Source organism: Amaranthus tricolor, chromosome 4 (genome assembly GCF_026212465.1).
Source record: "Amaranthus tricolor cultivar Red isolate AtriRed21 chromosome 4, ASM2621246v1, whole genome shotgun sequence".
Lineage (NCBI taxonomy): Eukaryota > Viridiplantae > Streptophyta > Magnoliopsida > Caryophyllales > Amaranthaceae > Amaranthus > Amaranthus tricolor.
The window spans coordinates 1731201-1751462 of NC_080050.1; the positions used below are offsets into that span (position 1 = coordinate 1731201).

General features: G+C 35.9%; 2 protein-coding genes across 5 annotated transcripts; one reads left to right on the top strand and one right to left on the bottom strand.

The window, feature by feature from the left end:
- Window positions 1–401: 401 nt before the first annotated feature.
- On the top strand, window positions 402–10040 carry LOC130811094 (uncharacterized). Of its 2 annotated transcripts, none has more exons than XM_057677270.1 (9): window positions 402–1499; window positions 2581–2769; window positions 3793–3885; window positions 3981–4163; window positions 4253–4355; window positions 4443–4628; window positions 5557–7991; window positions 8506–9092; window positions 9371–10040. In XM_057677270.1, the coding sequence occupies exons 1-9, from the start codon at window positions 1269–1271 to the stop codon at window positions 9378–9380; spliced, it is 4017 nt and encodes a 1338-aa protein (XP_057533253.1). In that variant the 5' UTR covers window positions 402–1268; the 3' UTR covers window positions 9381–10040. The 2 variants fall into 2 exon arrangements, with proteins under 2 accessions (XP_057533253.1, XP_057533254.1); XM_057677271.1 differs by having other exon boundaries at window positions 473–1499; window positions 8509–9092.
- Window positions 10041–14651: 4611 nt separating this feature from the next.
- On the bottom strand, window positions 14652–19653 carry LOC130811280 (probable trehalose-phosphate phosphatase J). Of its 3 annotated transcripts, none has more exons than XM_057677511.1 (10): window positions 19515–19653; window positions 19176–19310; window positions 18857–18997; window positions 18455–18526; window positions 18249–18374; window positions 17978–18034; window positions 17500–17595; window positions 15475–15552; window positions 15246–15386; window positions 14652–15142 (listed from the first exon to the last, which is right to left on the bottom strand). In XM_057677511.1, the coding sequence occupies exons 2-10, from the start codon at window positions 19278–19280 to the stop codon at window positions 14993–14995; spliced, it is 966 nt and encodes a 321-aa protein (XP_057533494.1). In that variant the 5' UTR covers window positions 19281–19310; window positions 19515–19653; the 3' UTR covers window positions 14652–14992. The 3 variants fall into 3 exon arrangements, with proteins under 3 accessions (XP_057533494.1, XP_057533493.1, XP_057533495.1); XM_057677510.1 differs by having other exon boundaries at window positions 17500–17601; XM_057677512.1 differs by lacking the exon at window positions 18857–18997 and having other exon boundaries at window positions 17500–17601.
- Between the last annotated feature and the right edge of the window lie 609 nt (window positions 19654–20262).

Below are 20262 nucleotides of genomic sequence, written 5' to 3' on the forward strand. Positions count from 1 at the left end.
ATTTTGAATTATATTTACCAATTGATTCAATGAATGCTCTTGGAAATGACTTAGAGTTAAGGCTTCTTTGTTATAAAAAATTTCAATTTTAATTAAAGAATGATCTATTCAGACCTTAAAAGTGATTAATTATGATCAATTATAGCTTAAAAAAAAATCAATTTTAACCTTAAATGTATCAATTATGACCTTAAATAGATCAACTACTGAGCGTATATCGAGAAAATTATAATTGGGCTGATTGGGCTATTCGTCTCATATTAAGACGGTCTCGTTCAAGACTAGCTTTGATATAACTAGCATATTTCTTTAATTAATTAATAGGTTAGCCCAATAAAAATTATCTTACCGTAAAACCGTCTCGTGTTTATACATAAATCCACTTGCTTGTTATTTTAGGGCTTTAAGCCCGGCCCATTTACAAGAATATGGAAAAACGAAAACCCAAAACCCTTCCATATTTTTCATTCTCTTCCCGTTCTCCTTTCTTGTCTCTCTCTTCCAAACACCATCAGATTCTCTCTCTTTCTTACCTATTTTCCCCAATTTCCTATTTCAAATAACCCTCATTTTTTACCCTCAAATCTCTAACTCAGCAAATATCTTTTCGTTTCTTTTCCATTTATTTCTTAATTTCAATCTCAATTTGTTGGGATCCATATAATATAGGCTATGCTTTTCAATCTTTTTTGGAATAGAATTATAGCATAAACTTTTTAGAATAAAAAGCATTAATGCTATCTGGGTTTTCCCCCTTTTCTTGAATTTCTATCTTTAATTGGGCATTTATCAACATTTTATCAGCAAAAATCTGTGCCCACATTAGAAAAGGTTCAACATTTTCAACTAGGGTTTTTGCTGATTCAATTTGTCATTTAGATGACAAATTTATTGGAAGATTATCTTTTTTGAAGGTGGATGATCAACTTCAGTTGCTATAGTTTGGTAAATTTTTGGAGCTATTGTTGTACAAGTAGCATTTATTTAGTAGCATATTGAAGTCTATGTTAATAGAGCTGTTGCTTGTAATTGCAGTTTTTTTTTTAATTCCGGGGTTCATTTTTTGGATAATAAGAACCCCAAAGTCTAATTTTATTGATTTGCAAGGGTGGGAAGATATTTTGATTAATTCTTACACTTCCCCCATTTACCGATTTTGAATAGATTGGCTAGTATTTTTGGTGTTTTGTTCATCTGGGTTGTTAGCAGGTGGGGTTTTTTTTGGTTAGAATTAAAGGATTGAGTATAGGAAATTAGCCTCTGGTTGTATGGGCGAGCATGAGGAATGGGCACAGCCAAGTGGGCTACTTCCAAATGGCTTGTTATCCAATGAATCTGCTTCGTTGGTTCGTGTGCTCGATGCAGAGCGTTGGTCAAAAGCAGAAGATAGAATTGCAGAGCTTATAGCCTGCATTCAACCCAATCAACCATCCGAAGAAAGGAGAAATGCCGTTGCAGATTATGTGCAACGGTTGATTATGAAGTGTTTTCCCTGTCAGGTGAAGTAACTTGCTTCTAGAAGATTGATTGTTGAGTGTTGCTTATTGATTTGCTTGCCTGTGATGTTAGTATATGACTTATCTACTGTTATTCTGAGAGAAATTGAAATTAGATTAGGTTAGGGAAAGGAAAGTTGATTGAATTGGAAAGTAGATGCATTCGACATACTTTATGTTTTAAGGTATATTTATGTTGGTGAATAGTGTTAATGTTCTTATATATTCATTCAAAACCAAAAGGTTTTGTGGGATTCAGAGAAAGATAGGTTATTGGCCTTTGGTTCTATTTTTAATGCTTAGGGCTAAGGTTATTAGTAGAGTAACATCGTGATTCGCTCAAAATGACCCAAAAGTAGCCCTAAATCAATCGTAATTCATTTTTTTGATTCCCGATTCGTAAGGGGATTAGTGATCATGTGACATTGGTTATTAGAATTAGTCTGTCACCCAATTTCACTCATTGCACATATTAACAAGGCTAATAGAATCACGTGTACGTCTTATTTATGTGAAGTTTCAGATGTTCGTTGCTACTAAGGATCAACCAAAAACAATATCTTTGTCAACACTAACAAGGTTTAAGTTGCATACACCCAATTACTCCAAACTCCGCTTAGGTGGGAATTACCTAATGGCGTTGGTGTAATGAAATGTTTTTGTTGTTATACTATGTGAAAGAAAATATTCTTTGCAAGATTTGTAGATTCATTAATTACCCTACCCTTTATAGCAAAGACAATGTAATAAAAGTTAATCATCTCTAATGCACGACATTACGATCAATGCTTTGTTTGACTTTTGCTGATCTTGTTATCCTACCAATCTAACTGCGTGCGTGTTATACTTTGTGTTGGATTTACGGGATAGAATGATGTCATGTTGAACAATGACCTTGTTTTTGATGTACTATAAGTGATACAATTTGTTGCATGTTCATTGTTTAATATGCGTACCTTCTGAAAATGTTCTCCCTTTGATGTTATCTCACCTCTTTAAGTGAGGGCTGGTCTGTGCATGAATGTCTTTCAAGTTATATCTTGCTTGTCATTGTGATTACTTCTCTATAATGTCTCATCTACAGGTTTTCACTTTTGGGTCTGTTCCTCTAAAGACATATTTACCGGATGGGGATATTGACTTGACGGCATTTTGTAAAAGTCAATCTCTAAAGGACTCATGGGCTGGTAAAGTGCGTGATATACTAATAAGTGAGGAAAAGAATGAAAATGCTGAATTCCGTGTAAAAGAGGTGCAGTACATTCAGGCAGAAGTGAGTCTTTCACTCTTTCATCTTCTTATCTTGACCTATTCTTGTTTTTCCATGGTTTTGTCATGCAACTAAGACCAATAAAGAGTATTTTAATTTTGAAAATACGCCATGATGCCAGTACAAACTATTGCTTCAATTGCTAGTATGTGTTTTTGTTCTCTTTTATTGTAGCCATGTTAAGAGGGTGGGTAATGATGTTGCCGACCTACCAAGGAGATGCACTCCATTAAATGGGAAGCAATTTGTTGGTTCTTAGAATCTCCCCTAGAATCGATTTCCTAATTTTTGTCATGGTTTTTATTTTTATTTTTTTTATTACGAATGATAAGGAACTCTCTTAGCATTCATTTTCCAAAACATAAAACACTTAAGATCTAGAGTGATTACTTGTACTTAACAAATGTGATTAGGGTTTTAAACATCAACTTGGAAAATAAATCAAAGAAATATTAACTCTAGAAGCTGACTTCATTTTTGGATGTTATTAGAGAGGGGTCTCTTAGTGAAAACTTGTTGCTTATATCACTGAAAACATAAGAGCCTTTACCCTACTTTCTAGTAGGCGGGTGCATTGAGTGAAGCTTTAGTCTTTCCGATGGCTTATGTTCTAGATAGGCATTTCCTTTTTTCCCTTTTAAAGGTTCTATCGACACCTCTGGAACCTTGTTTTAGTTTACATACTCATCTGAGTCTATTGACACTTGGACATTTATTTTGAGACAAAATCTTGAATTTTCCTACAAGTTAGAGTAAAATAGGCAGACACTTTTGCACTTGACTTCATGGTCATCAATAAGTAAGGTCGATCAAGTACTGCTTTGTCGTGGCCTGGGGCTGTTAGGCCCTTTATTCCATGTTTCTCTAAGGCTCTCTTTTCCTCACTTATTTTTTTAAAATATATTTGCTTATTTTGATTTTTCCTGTCCATCTTGAAACCATATATGGCATGATCGTGCAAGGGAATATTCTCTATAATCAGGGATGGGTTATACCTGATGCACATTTGATGATGCTACTTTTCAGGTAAAGATAATCAAGTGTCTTGTGGAAAATATTGTTGTGGACATATCATTTAATCAATTGGGTGGGTTATGCACCTTGTGTTTCCTTGAGGAGGTAATATTTTATCTATTATTTGTTTTAACTGTATTTTGTTCAGAATGCCTATGTTAATTGGATTCAAGATTCTAACTTAATTTTCTCCACTGCAGGTTGACCATTTGATTAATCAGAATCATCTGTTTAAGCGTAGCATTATATTAATTAAAGCATGGTGCTATTATGAAAGTCGTATTTTGGGTGCTCATCATGGGCTTATATCTACGTATGCTCTGGAGACCTTGGTGCTTTACATATTTCATGTTTTCAATAATTCCTTTGCTGGTCCTTTAGAGGTGCTAATTTTATATTTTTGTTTTTTGATTAATTTTAGTTTTAGATCCTACACTATCTTCAATGATAATTAATACCATTTTCTGTCCAGGTTCTCTACCGTTTTTTGGAGTTCTTCAGTATTTTTGATTGGGATAATTTCTGCGTTAGCCTATGGGGTCCTGTACCCATTAGTGCACTTCCTGATGTAACTGGTACGCATCTTACGTGCAGCTTATTTATATCTTAAAGTTTTAGTGTGATTGCTATTACTGACATCCTTATACTTGTCAATTATACAGCGGAACCTCCTCGTAAAGATGGCGGGGAGTTGTTGCTAAGTAAATTATTTCTTGACGCTTGTAGTGCTGTGTATGCTGTCTTTCCTGGAAATCATGAAAATCAGGGTCAGCCTTTTCTTTCCAAGCATTTCAATGTCATTGACCCTTTGCGTGTGAACAATAACCTTGGGAGAAGTGTTAATAAAGGTATGTAATTTCTAACCTAAAATAAGGTTTTAAGCTACTAGTTGATAGTGGTGGGGGATCAAGCCTTTTATTTTTATATTTCTTTATTAGGTTTTGAAGTACATCATAGAATGATTGTTTCTTTCAACTTTTTTTATCTTTTTGTTACTTCTTTTTTCTTGACATATATTCCTTACGTCCCTCTTAATTTGCAACAATTTTCTTTTATTTATGCCTAACTGGTTTGGGTATATTTTTTACAGTCGGTCTCCTGAGAGACCGTCTCTTTGAGAGATGTCTCTCAGGCCAACCCGTTAAACCTTAATGTCAACTTATTGTATTCTTAATGCCCACTTACATTATCTTAATGCCTACTTACAATATACTTAATGTCTACCGAAAAAGTACTTAAAATGCCTACTTGCAATATTCTTAATGGCTACCAAGAAACTTAGCCTACTAGCCTACTTACCATATCCTTAATACCTACTTACAATATAATTGATGCCCACCGCGTAAGTACTTAAGTACTTACAATATTCTAGATGCTTACTTATAATACTCTTGATGCCAACCTAGAAGCTTACTCTATTTCTCTTTTTGGGCCAGTCTAATTAGAGATGGTCTTTTAAAGAGACCGTCTCTCACAAGAATTTGTGTTTTATTTATAGACATGGAATTACATTTCCTCTCATAATTTCATATACATACTTGACCTCTTTCTTCATATCATCCACACATCACTTTAATCCACAAATCTTTCAAGTATTAATTTGAAGGACGTGCTTTATTAGGAACTATTTCATTATGACATGGGTTGGAGAACAAAGATCTAGAGTCCACAAGAATGAGGGATTGTGTTGAAATGTCGCTATGATGAAGCTTTCTATTCTTTCTAAGTCATTTTTTTTTGTTAATCTTCTAATATTTGACATGTTAAATTTTTCAGGAAATTTTTATAGGATTCGCAGTGCATTTGCTTTCGGGGCAAAGAGACTAGCTAGGCTGTTAGACTGTCCGGAGGAGAACATAGTTTCGGAGTTAAACCAATTTTTTATGAACACATGGGAGAGGCATGGTAGTGGCATCCGTCCTGACGCCCCAAATAGTGACTTAAGAGCACTAAATTCAGATGATCAATCAAGTACTCAAGAAAATGCTTCATGTAGCAATAATACGAATGATACTCCATCATTTAAAGAAATTGATATCGAGGTTCCTCCGAGTGCTCGTTCTCTATCCTCTCAACAAGCTAGCTGTCCACTTGAAAGCAATTCCAGAAGTGATGATGTTTCTATGAAGAGTTTTGAGAATCCAAAGTACTCGAGGATTTCAGAGCAAGCCGAAAAAGACAATTCTGCTCAGAGTGAACAAATTGACAGAAACAAGAAAAACTTAAAATCTGATCATTTGGTGAAAGAAGTGCACGGTAAGTATCTTTTTGCCAGGACACGATCAAGTCCTGAGCTCACTGATGCATACTATGATGTTTCTTCTCGAACAAGGCGCAATAAACCTAATGAAAGTGGGAGAAATCAGGTTGCTTCTTTGAAGATGGATAGCAACCGAAGAAAACACACAGCACCTGAGAATTTGACGACTCATAACACTGTATCTTCATCTGATGATCTTTCATCTAGGAGACACAGTTCATCTCATCATGTTGTAGATGTTCCTGCTGATTCAAACAGTCTTTTAAACAAAATTATTGATGATTCTACTGGGGTCATTAGTGAGGATCAAACTTCTGTAATTGGGGCACAAGGGGTGCATCATGAGGAGCGAGATCTTGTAAACATGGTGGCATCCCCTTTACACAATTTTGGCGGTCAGATACGTGTGCCACTTAATCTCACACCAACTCATTTACCTGTACCAGTACCTGTACCTGAATCAGTGCTTGCTTCTATTGGATATGCTCAGAGAAACATGGGTGGGATGGTTCCTGCTAACATTCCCCTAATTAATCCTCACTGGGCCGCAAACCTGCAGTTTCAGCAGGGCCTGATGTCATCTCCCCTAACTCCATATTTTCCTGGAGCTGGTTTGTCAACGAATTCTGAGGATTTAATTGAACAAGGTGATGAGAATTTTGGTTCTACGGAAATGGCACGACTTGGTGCTGATACCGAATCTTGGCATGATTGTAATGCCGCTTCAAGTGGAGGTTTTGGTCAAGATGATAGGAATTCAGGAACGCTCCATGCTGATGATAGACAGCCTTCAACTTCTGGTAGTTCCAACTTTGTTCCTTCGTCTCGTATGGCTAATTCTGGGAGTTCTTTTAAATCACAGCCAAAAGTTACTAAGGAACACCGAGCGTCCACAAGAGATGAATTTATGGAAACTTTCCAAAACCAAGAGAATCGAATTAACAGCAGTTACACAGATGATAGAGTGTCTAGTGCCAGGTTTTCTTCAGCTTCTCAGGCTGGTTCAGTGAGAAGTAAGACATCATCTGAGAGTTCCTGGGATGGATCATCTGCAAGAATGCCAAAGGTTGGCAGAGAAAAGGGGGGGAGGAAAATTGTTACTTCAGCTTCCGTACCTCCTAATATTCATGGGAAAGATAAGAATATCTATGAACATTCCAATGCTGAGTTAGATGAAGAGAATCGAGATTGGAACAATGTATCCACAATAGGGAATGAAATTGAAGAATTAAGTTCTTCTCCGCGTGCATCAACTTTGCACTCCCCAAGAAACTCCTTGCCTGGCATTAAAGTGCCACAGACCAGTGGATCTGATTCTGTCTTACCTATTGCTCCAATGGTTTTGGGTCATGGCCCTCGGCAACGAGTAATGGACAATTCTGTTTCTTTCACATTTTATCCCACTGGACCACCAATTCCTTTTGTTACGATGCTTCCTTTAAATTATTTTCCTGCCGAGGCTGGAAATTCTGACCCATCAACTAATTTTGTCAGTGGTGAAGACTGTCCTGATAATAGTGGTTCCAGGCATAACATTGATATGTCTGAGGGGCATGATACTCCGAATGTTTTAGATCCCTTTAATTCCATGAGACGGCCTGCATTAACTTCATTGGTGGAGCCTAAGTCCGATATTCTCCACAGTGACTTTGCTAGTCATTGGCAAAATTTGCAATATGGACGATTTTGCCAGGGCCCAAAACTTCCTGGTCACCCCTCTTCTGTTGTTGTACCTCCTATATACTTACAAGGTCGCTTTCCCTGGGATGGCCCCGGAAGACCTGTTGCCGCAAACATGAACCTTTTGTCTCAGATCGTGAGTTATGGCTCTCCTCTTATGCCATTTGGTCCTGTTCAGCCTGTGCCCAGTAGGCCTTCTACTGTTTATCAACGCTATGCTGATGAACTGCCGAGATATCGCTGTGGAACAGGAACCTATCTTCCAAACCCGGTAAGAACACATCGCTTGGAATTTTGCGAGTGTGTAGTAATCCACATTTTGACGATTGATATTCTGCTGAATGGCCGTGTCTATTTTGTTCCTATGAATACCTTTCAATCTTTTAGATTGATCAAGGTTGTTTCATGCATCAACAGTAATACTAAGGAAAAAAATATAATTGCTTTATAAGCAATTTGCTTGTTAGGATGTGTGAAGTTGTCTTTTGCTTTTGTGTTTGTAATTATACATCTTTCTGTTTGTGTTTAATGTCTAATTAAATAGCACAAATTCTTCTGAAAGACAGTCACTTTGAGAGACCATCTCTGATTGGGTCGGCCCATAAAGGAAAATGTAGAGTTAGAGTAGACATTAATTTTTAATAGACTGGGCTTGAGAGACGTCTCTCAAAAAGACAGTCTCTCAGGAGACTGGCTGATAAAATAGTGCTCTCTTTCTCTTCTTTATCGTTTATATATATCCTGATCATCTCCTTAAATGGAATATATATGTTGATATGCTCCAGAAGGCTTCTGTTAGAGATCGTCATTCATCTGGTTCAAGAAGGAACAATTACAACTACGACAGAAGTGATCACAGTGACAGAGAAGGAAATTGGAATGTTGCAAAAGCCAAAGCTGCTGGACGTGGTAACAACCGTAGCCAGGCCGAGAAGTCGAGGATCGATCGACTTGGAGCCAATGAGAGTCAAACTGATAGATCTTGGTCTACCTACAGACATGACCAAATAGCTTCATATCAGGGCCAAAATGGCCCATCACAGCCCGGATCTTCTCAGACAAGCTCGGTGAACATGGCTTATGGGACGTATCCATTGCAAGGTGGCATAAATCCAAGTGGGTTAACCTCAAATGGATCCTCGGTCCCTTCTGTTGTCATGTTATATCCGTATGATCACAATTCCGGCTTTGCATCACCTGGAGAGCAACTCGAGTTCGGGTCACTTGGCCCCATGAATGCTGTTGGCACAAATGATGCATCACAACCGGTTGATGGAACTCATCTGAGAAGACCGTTTGAGGATCAAAGATTTCATAGGAGCTCTGCACAACATTCTTCCCCAGACCAACCATCGTCCCCTCACTTCCGAAGGTAATTTCATTACTTCACTCGCTCTTTTTTACCCCAATACCCATTTCTGATCATTTACGGATCGAAATGAGCTCGGGCATGAGTCATAAATATCAAATACTTGACACAAAAACTCGTGTTAACTGAGTAGCCAAGTACGAGTAACATTATGTTTTAAGCTATTAGTATATGCATCTAGCTCGATTATCTTTGACCGGAACATTGTTTAGCATTATTTGTGATTACATTTTTTCGGAGATCTTTTTGTGATTGTGTTGTATTTTACAATCTTATAACAGGAGGCATTGATAATTTTGCAAGATCATTGGCCCAAAGGAATTGTCACCTGAAAGAAGACTAACCACCCTTGGTTTTCTAACGATAGAATGATCTGCAACGAGAATCACTCCCATAACCAAACTCTGATGTTAGCCCCATGACCAAAAACTGATTTTGGGGGTTTTAGTGATTAATTAGGCGAAGGGATTCTTCCGGCTGGTTCCATAGAACTCGTTTTCCTTGCGACTGCTCCAAGATGTCGGGGATTTGGTGAATAAAGAGATAATGGTATGTCAAATTTGAAAATTCCCATTTTCAGCAAATATGAGAGTTTCAGGAGCAGGTTGAGGCATTTGGGAGCCAAATTTTTTTATGGTTCGACACATTGTAACTTTAGTCGAAGTAGGTAGTAGAAACAACAATCAGGGTTTTTCTTTTAACTATTGAGCCTCGGTATTTCATTCTTACATGCTGTATTAGTTGTGGGGGTGTTCTTTCATTAAGCTCACTCCATAGTTCAGACAGTTCAGATCAGACTAGTTCAAATATGCTTAAAACTAGAAAATTCATCCTCATAGTTTTCTCAAGTGTTTAAAGACTTTTAGTAGCTGTAAGACTTGTAACTTTGACAACTTCAAAGTTACAAACTTTTTTCAAGATAAATATAAAGGTAAAGTGTATTATAAAGATTATGAGGTATCCTTTGTTTGAAAGTATCATAGATGTAGGGCATGCTTGTATTGGATGTAATTATTTAAGGGGAGAAATGAAGTCAAACTAATGAATTCAAAGCAAATAGAGATGCATTGAAAGTAGTTGAGATAGTTGTGAAGAAGGTAAAATGAGCATGAAATAAAAATAATGAAGAAAAAAAAAGCAATTTTTCCTATTATGGAGGTAATACATTCCCTCACTCTCCTCTAGGATAAATATTTACTCCACTCCCTTCATTTTTCATTACTTTACAATTATTTTTCCACCTTTACAACAATCAAATTTCACTAATTTCTCATTTATCAACTTCATTTTCTTATTTTGACTTTTTTCCCCCTTAAATATTTATATCCAATCCAAGCATGCCCGTAGTGTATTAACTCCCTCTGTCCCTATGAGAAAACACCACTTGATTCAAATAATTATCATATATTTCAGTCAAATGCTGATTGTTTAAAAGGACATATTAAATATAAAATTTACTATTATGCGAGAATTATGGATAGTGGTTGTAGGTTTTTCCTTTTATTCTTGTTAAATGGGTTTAATTTTCATTATTTGTAGGAAGATTAATTTCCCTTTACTTACTATACTTGCATATATGAAGTTATTGTTACTAAATAAAAAGTGTACTATAAAGCTAAAATGTAGTGCTTTTTCTAAGTTGTCGAGTATACATAAGTGAAAAACGGAAAAAACGTTTTAGGTTTTTGAATATGGCTGAATACTCTTTGTATTATATTCTGAAGAATTACAAGCATTGTTTATATACACTAATCACTGATTAATCTAGGAAGGAGAATAAAGCTAAATAATATAATTTCTAAAATACAAGATATTCTGATTTCCTATAATATATATTGATTTCCTACACTCCTCCTCAAGTTAGGTCGTATGGTTCAGTGAGACTTAACTTGCATATAACATTGTCAAATGATCCTGAGGAAACTGCTTTGGTAAGAATATCTGCAAGTTGTTCTTTTGAACGAACAAAAGGGAGATTGATGATCCCTTTCTCGAGTTTCTCTTTGATGAAATGTCGATCAATTTCAACATGTTTTGTACGATCATGTTGTACTCGGTTACCAGAGATGCTGATTGCTGCTTTATTGTCACAGAAAAGATTGCAAGGCCCTTTTTGTGGGAACTTTAATTCTTCTAGAAGCGTCATGATCCATAGTACTTTGGTGATACCCTTTGCAATTCCTCGAAATTCTGCTTCTACACTGGACAATGCCACTACCTTCTGTTTCTTGCTTTTCCAAGTGACTAGACTTCCCCCAACTAGAGTAAAATACCCTGAAGTTGACTTTCTATCATCCTTGTCACCAGCCCGATCTACATTTGTATAGGCTATGAGATCCAGGTTATCATTTTTACTAAACAGAAGTCCTCTGCTACTTGTTCCCTTTAAATATCTCAATATACGCATTATGGTAGTCATGTGTTGCACTTGTGGCTTGTGCATAAATCTGCTTACTACTCCAACTGCATATGCGATATCAGGTCTGGTGTGAGATAGATGAATAAGTTTCCTTACCAATCTCCTATAACGATCCTGGTCAGCCGATTTCTCTCCTTCAATTATCTGTAACCCATGATTTGCTGCGATGGGTGTGTTTGCCGGTTTACAATCAAGCATGTCAGTTTCGGCCAGAAGATCTAGGATGTACTTTAGTTGATTAATGAAGATTCCCCTTTTTGATCGTAGGACCTCAATACCAAGGAAGTACTTTAGATTTCCTAAGTCTTTCATATTAAACTCACTAGACAGTTTCTTCTTCAAGTCCCGTATCTCATTTGCATCATTGCCTGTGATCACCATATCATCCACATAAATGATTAAGCATGTAATCTGTTCCTTTTCTTTCTTGAGAAAAAGTGTGCGATCAGAATTACTCTGCTTGTATCCGAACTTCTTCATCGCAGATGTAAATTTCCTAAACCATGCTCGAGGGGATTGTTTAAGGTCGTATAAGCCCTCTTTGAGTTTGCATCCTTCACTTGGACTGTATGCTTCCGAGAACCCTGGAGGAGGCTTCATGTATACTCCTTCTTTGAGCTCTCCTTGTAAGAATGCATTTTTCACGTCAAACTGATGTAAGGGCCAATCTTTATTTGCTGCAATTGAGAAAAGAACCTGGATAGTATCGATCTTGGCCACTGGTGAGAATGTCTCAAAGTAGTCTACACCATATGTTTGAGTATACCCCTTTGCTACTAGTCGAGCTTTGTAACGTTCAATAGTTCCATCTGCTTGATATTTGATAGTGAACACCCATTTGCATCCTACTGTTTTCTTTCCCTTAGGTAGCTCACACTTATCCCAAGTCTCATTTTTCACAAGAGCCGATATTTCTTCATCCATTACTTTCTTCCACTTAGGATCTTGAAATGCCTCTTCAACACTCCTTGGTATTTCACTGGAGTGCAAAGAAGTGTTGAAGGCCAATGCTGTTTGAGCTAAGGATTCAACATTACCCGATCTACAAGGTATCGAGATCTCTTTGCTTCATAATCTGGATCATACCTCTTTGGGGGATTACCTCTCATACTTCTCGGGTTAGTTCATACCTGTTAGACAACTCAGTGCTTTGCTCAACATTAGTCTCAATATCAGGTTCTTCGTTTTCCATAGTAACAATATCAATCATAATATCATGAGAAGTGTCAACAATTACCTCGGGGGGTTCAGGATACTCGTATGAGCTGGATTTATTTTTTGAAACACAAATCTGAAGTTTTCATTTTATCACCTTCTATAACATCATTGTTAGCCAGTTTCAAATTCAACCTCAAATTCTTAGATCTGATAGGGGGGGGGGGGGGGGGTGATTATGTGAATCTTACCATGAAACAGTTTCTCAATAACCATAGTTTTATACACCATCTCAAACTGCTTTTTCTAAGTTGCTGACTATACATAAGCACCACCATCTTAAAAATCATTTTGGTTGTTTTTTTATCCGTGTTCTCAACTGCTTTCTTGGCCTTGGCTACTGGAACACTCGGAAGTTGGTGATATACAAGCTTGGTCTTTCCTTTAGGTCGCATTTAGAGATGGCAACTTGGTCTGATATCGATCCTAGACTGACTAGATCCAAGAACAATTATTCGATTTTGAATTTAAGAAAAAAAAGTCCGACTCTGAGTCAAATCTCAGAAAACATTCGACAATTCGATTGATTTAAATGTTTAAATGTGTTGATTTTGACAGTTATTAATGCGTTTTACATTGGTGGTTCGAGTTGACTTCAACATTGTTTAAACTTATGTGCCTATTCGAAAAAATTATTCTTATAAGTTTGTTTTTTGTTATATTAAATAATAATTGTGCAAATCATAGCATACTTGAATTATTAGGTTGAATTGGTTGAACTATATTTATTTGTTAAATAGAGTTGGGTAAATGATAGTCAATTTGAAAGACATTATTTTCATGAATATATGTATTAGTTTGTCTCCGTATGAGGATCGAGAATGCGAGTGGTAGCGAAGTCGGAGGACGTAAAATTTGAATCAGAATCAATTTGTGGAGGTGAAAAAAGTTTGACACTTATTCGAAGCAAAGTCAAAGTACGTGTGATTTAATCCGAGTCTAACCCATTGTCATCTTTAGTCGCAATGTTTTGGCATTGCTACCCACAAAACCGATTTTGACATTTTTTAAATACTGACCAACTCAACAATATTAGTATTATGTTTAAAAAATAATAATTTATATAATTAATACTCCAAAACACTAACAAGTTTTTAAAATGCTCTAGATCTAGAAGTACTATATGGATCCGATGCATATACTTCACCTTTTTTATGTTCATCTTGTATAAAACTTGAATTTCCAAAAGAAAAGTTCAAGACCGAAGAAAAAAGTTGAGAGGTTTGGGGAGGGATAAGTTTGACTCGCGTCCGTAGCAAAGTCCGAACCTTCAGGTTTTGTTAGCCGTTAAAATTCTAAAATCAACATCATTGATCACAACTTCTTTTTTTCCGATCCTAAAATTCTCAATTCAATTCAATATGCGATTTGGTATGCTGCTTAAAATCGCTTTGTCATTTTAATTTTTCTTATGTTGATTTTGAATAATGTATTTCGAAGTTGCGTCTTATGTAGCTGATTCAAATGATGGATTTTACTGATGATTTGCGTGATTGATTTTATTGATGTCGTTTTGAATTTAAGCCTTAATTGATTGAATAATGTTGGATTATTGATTTTTGTGGACGGTTTTTACTTTTTAGGTCAAAATAAACTGTTGTGTAATCATATTTGAAATTTTCGACAGGGAGATTTGTCAAAAATAATTCACTACTCACTCACTCCATAACAAATTAAAAAATTCTATACTATAATATAATCTGTACTTTTGGAGTAATATTTTGAATTTTTATTTGTTTTCTCAAAATACTCTCAATTTTTTAGTAAATAGATACATTGGAGTTCGGAATATTATGAGAATATTACTCCGACAGTATAGATTACATTTAACAATTTTACTTTTCAATAAAGGAAAGAAATGGAGATAAATTAGAACTTTGACAGTAAGTCAGTAACAGTATGACAGAATGATTCGAATGCCACAATAGTTCCATCAAGATTATCATCATATAAAAATATTGCAGGAATAATTATGCTAGTGATATTAAAAGCAGCATTTCCTGTATATTATTAACATTGGAGGCAAACTTTATAGCCAAATAATGATATTCACTTCAATGTTTGAGAATATAAGTTTCAGTTTCCGAATTTGTAGGTATTTTGGTAATGATAATCGCGTATTGTGGTCGTATACACTTCTTTTATGTTTGTCCTGTAAGTAGAATATCTGGCCATAAGCCATTGTAGTGCACGTCTTGGTGTGACTGTCTGGGTGGTGTGATAGCGTGGTTTTGTTGTGCATTGTTTTCTTCTTTCGAGAGTTGTGGTGCTAAGGTGCCAAACCGATCTTTTTCCACTTTGTTAGGTATTCTAAGAATAGCATGACTTCTGTTGTGTCATATAAGGAGTGTGATGCCCATGTTTCTCTCGGGATTGAAGTTACAATGATGGAATAGCCTTGTCTTTTTTGATTTATGAGCTGCATTCCCAGACCAAAAAGAAGATTGAAATAAAATATAGAAAGTTTAGAAACAACTTTTAAAGTGAATTTCATAAGACTATTGATTTATTAGTTTTGATACCTCAAATGCATCTTCATCACTTGTGTCATCACCAATGTATATTGGGAGAACCTCGTTGCAGCTAGCCAACCCGAGGCTCTCTAGTAAATATTCGAGAGCATGGCCCTTGTTCCATTTAATAGGTGGGCGTATTTCCAATACCTGATTAAGAGATAATTTTATATTAAGAAATTTTAGTACATTTTCTGTCTTCTTGCCTAATGTTGGAATTGTGCTGTCACTAGTATACCTTTTTACCTCTTGTTAGCTGAAAGTGTGGATGTTCTTCCAGCACAGTTTTGACTTTCTCTTCTAATGTGTCCAACTCCTGCATTTTAAGCATTCCTGGTATATTAGAATCACTCTTCTTGTTCACCATTATGCTATCACTGTTTATCAAGCTTTAATTGCAGCTAATTCAATTTTATTATTGTTAGAAACCAATTTAGATTGTAGCAGTTGCACAATCCTACTATCCAAATCGTGGAAAACGAGGTGAATTTATTTGTGGTTATTTCATGGTGGATTGTAGTGAGATTAGAGCAATAAGGTCAAGCGGGGTTACTGGTTTCTTCTTTTTATGGTTTTGGGGGTGGCTGGGAAACCATTGGGAGGGAGGGATCATTCTTTTGGGGCATCTAATGAGGTTAAGTGTGTGAATTGTGTTAGATGACTAAGTTAGTAAGTGGTCTGGACTTTGAAATTTCAAAATTTCTTTGTGCAATGTATAAAGGTCCATCTTTTAGAGTAGTGGGAATATTCACTAAAAGGTGAACCATGTAAATATTTTTGATGGAGAAAATGGAGGGGGCAACCAGGATATTATGGAAGCAACCGAAATGTGGATGCTTGGATGGATGAGTGAGCAGATTTTGAACTTTGAAGGTTAAAATTCGAAACTAAAACACATGAAAAGTTTTAGGCATCGCAAATATTGAGGATAAGATGAAAAGATATTCATTTATGGTGATTTGGGCATGTGCAACAATAGAGTGTTAGCAAATTGGTATGGAAGATAGAAGGTTGGCACATGGGAGATTTAGAAAAAGAAAGACGAAGACCAAAGATAACCTAAAGGGCGGGAGTGAAAAAATATAAAGAATCTAAATTTATCGGTTGAGATGGTAAATAATCTAAATAATGGAAGCAACAAGGATATTATGGAAGCAACTGGAATGTGGATGCTTAGATTGATGAGTGAGCAGATTTTGAACTTTGAAGGTTAAAATTCGAAACTAAAACACATGAAAAGGTTTAGGCATCGCAGATATTGAGGATAAGATGAAAGGATATTCCTTTATGGTGATTTGGGCATGTGCAACAATAGAGTGTTAGCAAATCGGTAAGGAAGATAGAATGTTGGTACGTGGGAGATTTAGAAAAAGAAAGACAAAGACCAAAGATAACCTAAAGGGCGGGAGTGAAAAAATATAAAGAATCTAAATTTATAGGTTGAGATGGTAAATAATCTAAATAACTGAATCAAGAGTATTTATCTTGACGCCCATTTTAAGACTTATTCATAAGTTCATGTAGCCAACCTCATTTTTTTTGGGATTTAGGTATTGACATTGTTGTTGCAATTTCCAAACTGAATTTATTTTTCAGAAAATCTTAGCATTTGGCACAACTATCTTGTCTAGATAATATTGAGATTGGGCGATGCATTGAAAAGCTGCCCAAGGCCCAAGACATGTTTAGGCTTCACCTTTGCACCTGCATAGTAAATTATTTACCTATACCCAGACAAAAATCTTGATGGTGTTTGGTTAGGTCGCATATGTTTTGCCTTGGCCTAAAGTCATCACTTTAAGCTAACTGAAATGTTAACTTTTAAGCCAAAACCAAAAAGCTATTCATACTAGTTTGTTCATGGGCTTTTGTCATTTTGAACCACTTTTTCTATAATAATCAACCAAAATTAGAAATCAATACCTAATTTTTACATAACATCTCCTTAACAACTGGTTGGCTCAACTAGCTAATCAACTAATGTTTTCAGTTAGTTAAACCAGCTAACAATCCTACAAACAATTATTTGCCAAATAGATCCTATATTAGCTCTACAGTTGGGGAACTATCTATGACCTAATGTAGAATTAGCTTTATCTTCTAGTTCTTTGTGTAATGGGAGATTTTATATCCTTTCAGGTTGCCCTATAGAAAGGGGTGAGACATTGCAGATGGGTTGATTGGGTTTTATAAACTCAAAAGTTTGCTTATATTTTTTGGGTGTAAACAACTGGCTACAGTCATGAAAGTAGGTAGAAAGTACCTCATCAGATACATTTCTGAAGTGAACTGACATACAGAACTTGTTGTCTTCAATTTTGACACCTTCAACGGCTGCAGTTTTTTCTTTTAGAGACTTCTGTATCTACAAAGAAAAGCATATTATGCCTAATCATATTTAACGAGAGGTTTCATATTTATGATACTGCAGGTAGTTCACGAATATCAACTACAGTTCAAATATAATTTTTCCCATGTTTACTTGTTTTCTTTTGCACTAGAATAATGAAGTCATTCTTTCAATCCAATCTTCCCTTTTTTCTCTTGAACTTCTATTTTTAGAATGATTTTGGCAACAATTATTTGGTGTCAGTTTAAGTGTTTCTTTCAAGTGTCATTTAAATAGCACTTCAATAGCTGTCCACAAGCAAATACCAACTCTTTTTAAAGCATATTTCTCCGAGTGACTGAGATTTTTTGTAGGAGTCAATTTTGCATGAGATGGATGCTAAGTGGTTTACCTGAATGATTTCAGGCAAGTACTTGTTGGCTGGTTGATAGATGACAAGCTTGTTTCCCTGCAAGAGAACTCTTTCGAAGGTAAGTCAGGTTTTGCTTCTTGTGTCTTACAATCAGTATATTCTATTCCGTGTTAAACAAATGAAGTTATGATGAAAATTTACACGGTACTGTAGAAAGGGAACTAATAGATTAGTTTAACTTTTATGTACACTTATCGACCTATAATGTGCAAACTGAAAGCTAAAACAGAGAGAAAATCGGACACAGAACCTTTTTGTCAACTGCTGTGGCATGATGCTTCCATTCTCTGATCCTTGATGGCTGCACCGGGGCCATTATGTCCATCCCATGACTTCCAGCATAGTAAATATTGTCCAATTGTACAAATTCGTATACCTAGAGAAAGAACTCAAGTTAGAGGCTTATTACCTGATCTCTTTTTTCCTCCGGTACACTTTTACATGGTTTTGGGGTACCTTTTCTCTGCTTCTTCCACTGATTATCGAAGTTGGAAAACAACTACCAACATCACGAAGTACAGCTCGCATCTGCAACCATTCATATTCTATTCCAATTAGTGATTATCATAATCATAATAGTGTCTGACTATTTAGGGACGAGTCTGAATAAATCTGGAGTTCGCTAGACTGTGCATCATTGGCTTACATGTTATATCGTGGCTTTGGTCATTCTTGTAGTACAGTGCATTGATTTTGCTTAAAATGGAATCCTATGAATTACTACAGAGTTTAATGGAATCCTATAAAATGCTTCTGAATTGTTGGTGATGCTCTATCTGTTTCTTCTTAATTAATGTGTTTATGTTGCGCATAATTTATCAAAAATAGCATAGACCTTTCCCAAATCAACCTGTTTACCTTGTCAGTCATAAAGGCAACATCTGGGTCATTAACAATTGGTGAAAGAGTTCCATCATAATCCAAAAACAAAACTATTTTTTTGCTCTCTGCTCCACACATCATCTTCTGGAATGTTTCCAAAGCAGAAGGATGTTTCTCCTGTTTACCACAGAAAAGAAAGAGGAGCATGTATTTTGGGAATGAAGCATACAGATGGGTTATGATGTTTTCTGTTAAATAATTTATTCCTGAGACCCATACATGTAGTTTTCTCAGTAAATATAGTTCATGTTTACATGTGCAGTCAAAGTTACTAAATACAAGCTGTGAAGCTTACAATCCATGCATCATATGAATGCCATTTTGTGGTATCTTCATCAAACTTTGAGCTTGAAACAGACTTCAAATTACTTAGTTTGGCAATCAACCTAGGAAGTCCCATTGTCTGCTACTAATATATTTTACCTGCAGTCTGCGACAATTATGTGATCTTTAGTTTTACAGCAAGCTGAAATGATTATACGTACAGTTAAAAGAGAATTCTATTGTGTACTTCCTTCTCCCATACATGATGTATTATATTTACTTGACAAATAAAAACTTTCGGCCTAACGTCAATGGTGAAATGCAGCTATAAAAGGAATGAAAGAGATAAGATGAAGGAAGCAAACATTACAATTTACGTATTCTCCAAACTTGGATGCAGTACAGGGCCTACAGGCTACTCTTTGGTAAGGCTGAAATCTTCTCTGCAACTTTTAGATGTTATTCGCTCTTTTTCCGAATTTCCTGATTTGCTCTCCTGTGATTTGAATATCTGATACCTTTATTTTACTAAATAGTAAATAGGGAAATGTAAAAGGTTCAATTTGGAAACGTAAGAATCTAAGGTTTCAGTAGTAGTTATATAGACTGTTGAGCATCATTGGTGTAGACAAAAAAGGTCACAAACTTTTTGTGGGGACAGTTAAACTTTCGGTTTTAGATGCCCACTTGATCATCCCTACTTTTGTTTTCCTTTTCTCACAAGAGGCAGGCATAGTGTTATCCAAAAACAATTGCAGATTTGTCACTCCCAAGAGAGGGAGAGATGTTGATGTTTGAAAAAAAGTAGGGGGCAACCAAAAAATAGGAACGGGGACACAAGAAATCCAAAACTTTGGGACGTTATAATGTGATTCTACAAGTTATGTAAATCCGCATTCGTTTAGACACTTGAGTGCTTGTAATAATATGTGATACATTCTTCAAACCATTGAATTATACATCTCATAACCTTTACGGCTCGTTTAATTATTGAATTAAATGGTAGAAATGATAATGAAATATAATGTTAGCAAATTTACTTAACCAAGTTTGTGGACATGCTTGTCCAATTGTCCTACTCTAATCACTCTTTTTTTTTCGTAATTCATTCTCATCCA

What these genes read in the sequence shown, in the direction of transcription:
- LOC130811094 (XM_057677270.1), top strand. Translation starts at nt 1,269, where the DNA reads ATGGGCGAGCATGAGGAATGGGCACAGCCAAGTGGGCTACTTCCAAAT. An exon ending in TGCAGTACATTCAGGCAGAA is followed by an intron (nt 2,770 to 3,792) that starts GTGAGTCTTTCA and finishes GCTACTTTTCAG; the next exon opens with GTAAAGATAATCAAGTGTCT. An exon ending in CCTTGTGTTTCCTTGAGGAG is followed by an intron (nt 3,886 to 3,980) that starts GTAATATTTTAT and finishes TCTCCACTGCAG; the next exon opens with GTTGACCATTTGATTAATCA.
- LOC130811280 (XM_057677510.1), bottom strand. Translation starts at nt 19,280, where the DNA reads ATGGGACTTCCTAGGTTGATTGCCAAACTAAGTAATTTGAAGTCTGTT. An exon ending in CCACAGCAGTTGACAAAAAG is followed by an intron (nt 18,035 to 18,248) that starts GTTCTGTGTCCG and finishes GTTCTCTTGCAG; the next exon opens with GGAAACAAGCTTGTCATCTA. An exon ending in GTGATGAAGATGCATTTGAG is followed by an intron (nt 15,143 to 15,245) that starts GTATCAAAACTA and finishes CTGGGAATGCAG; the next exon opens with CTCATAAATCAAAAAAGACA.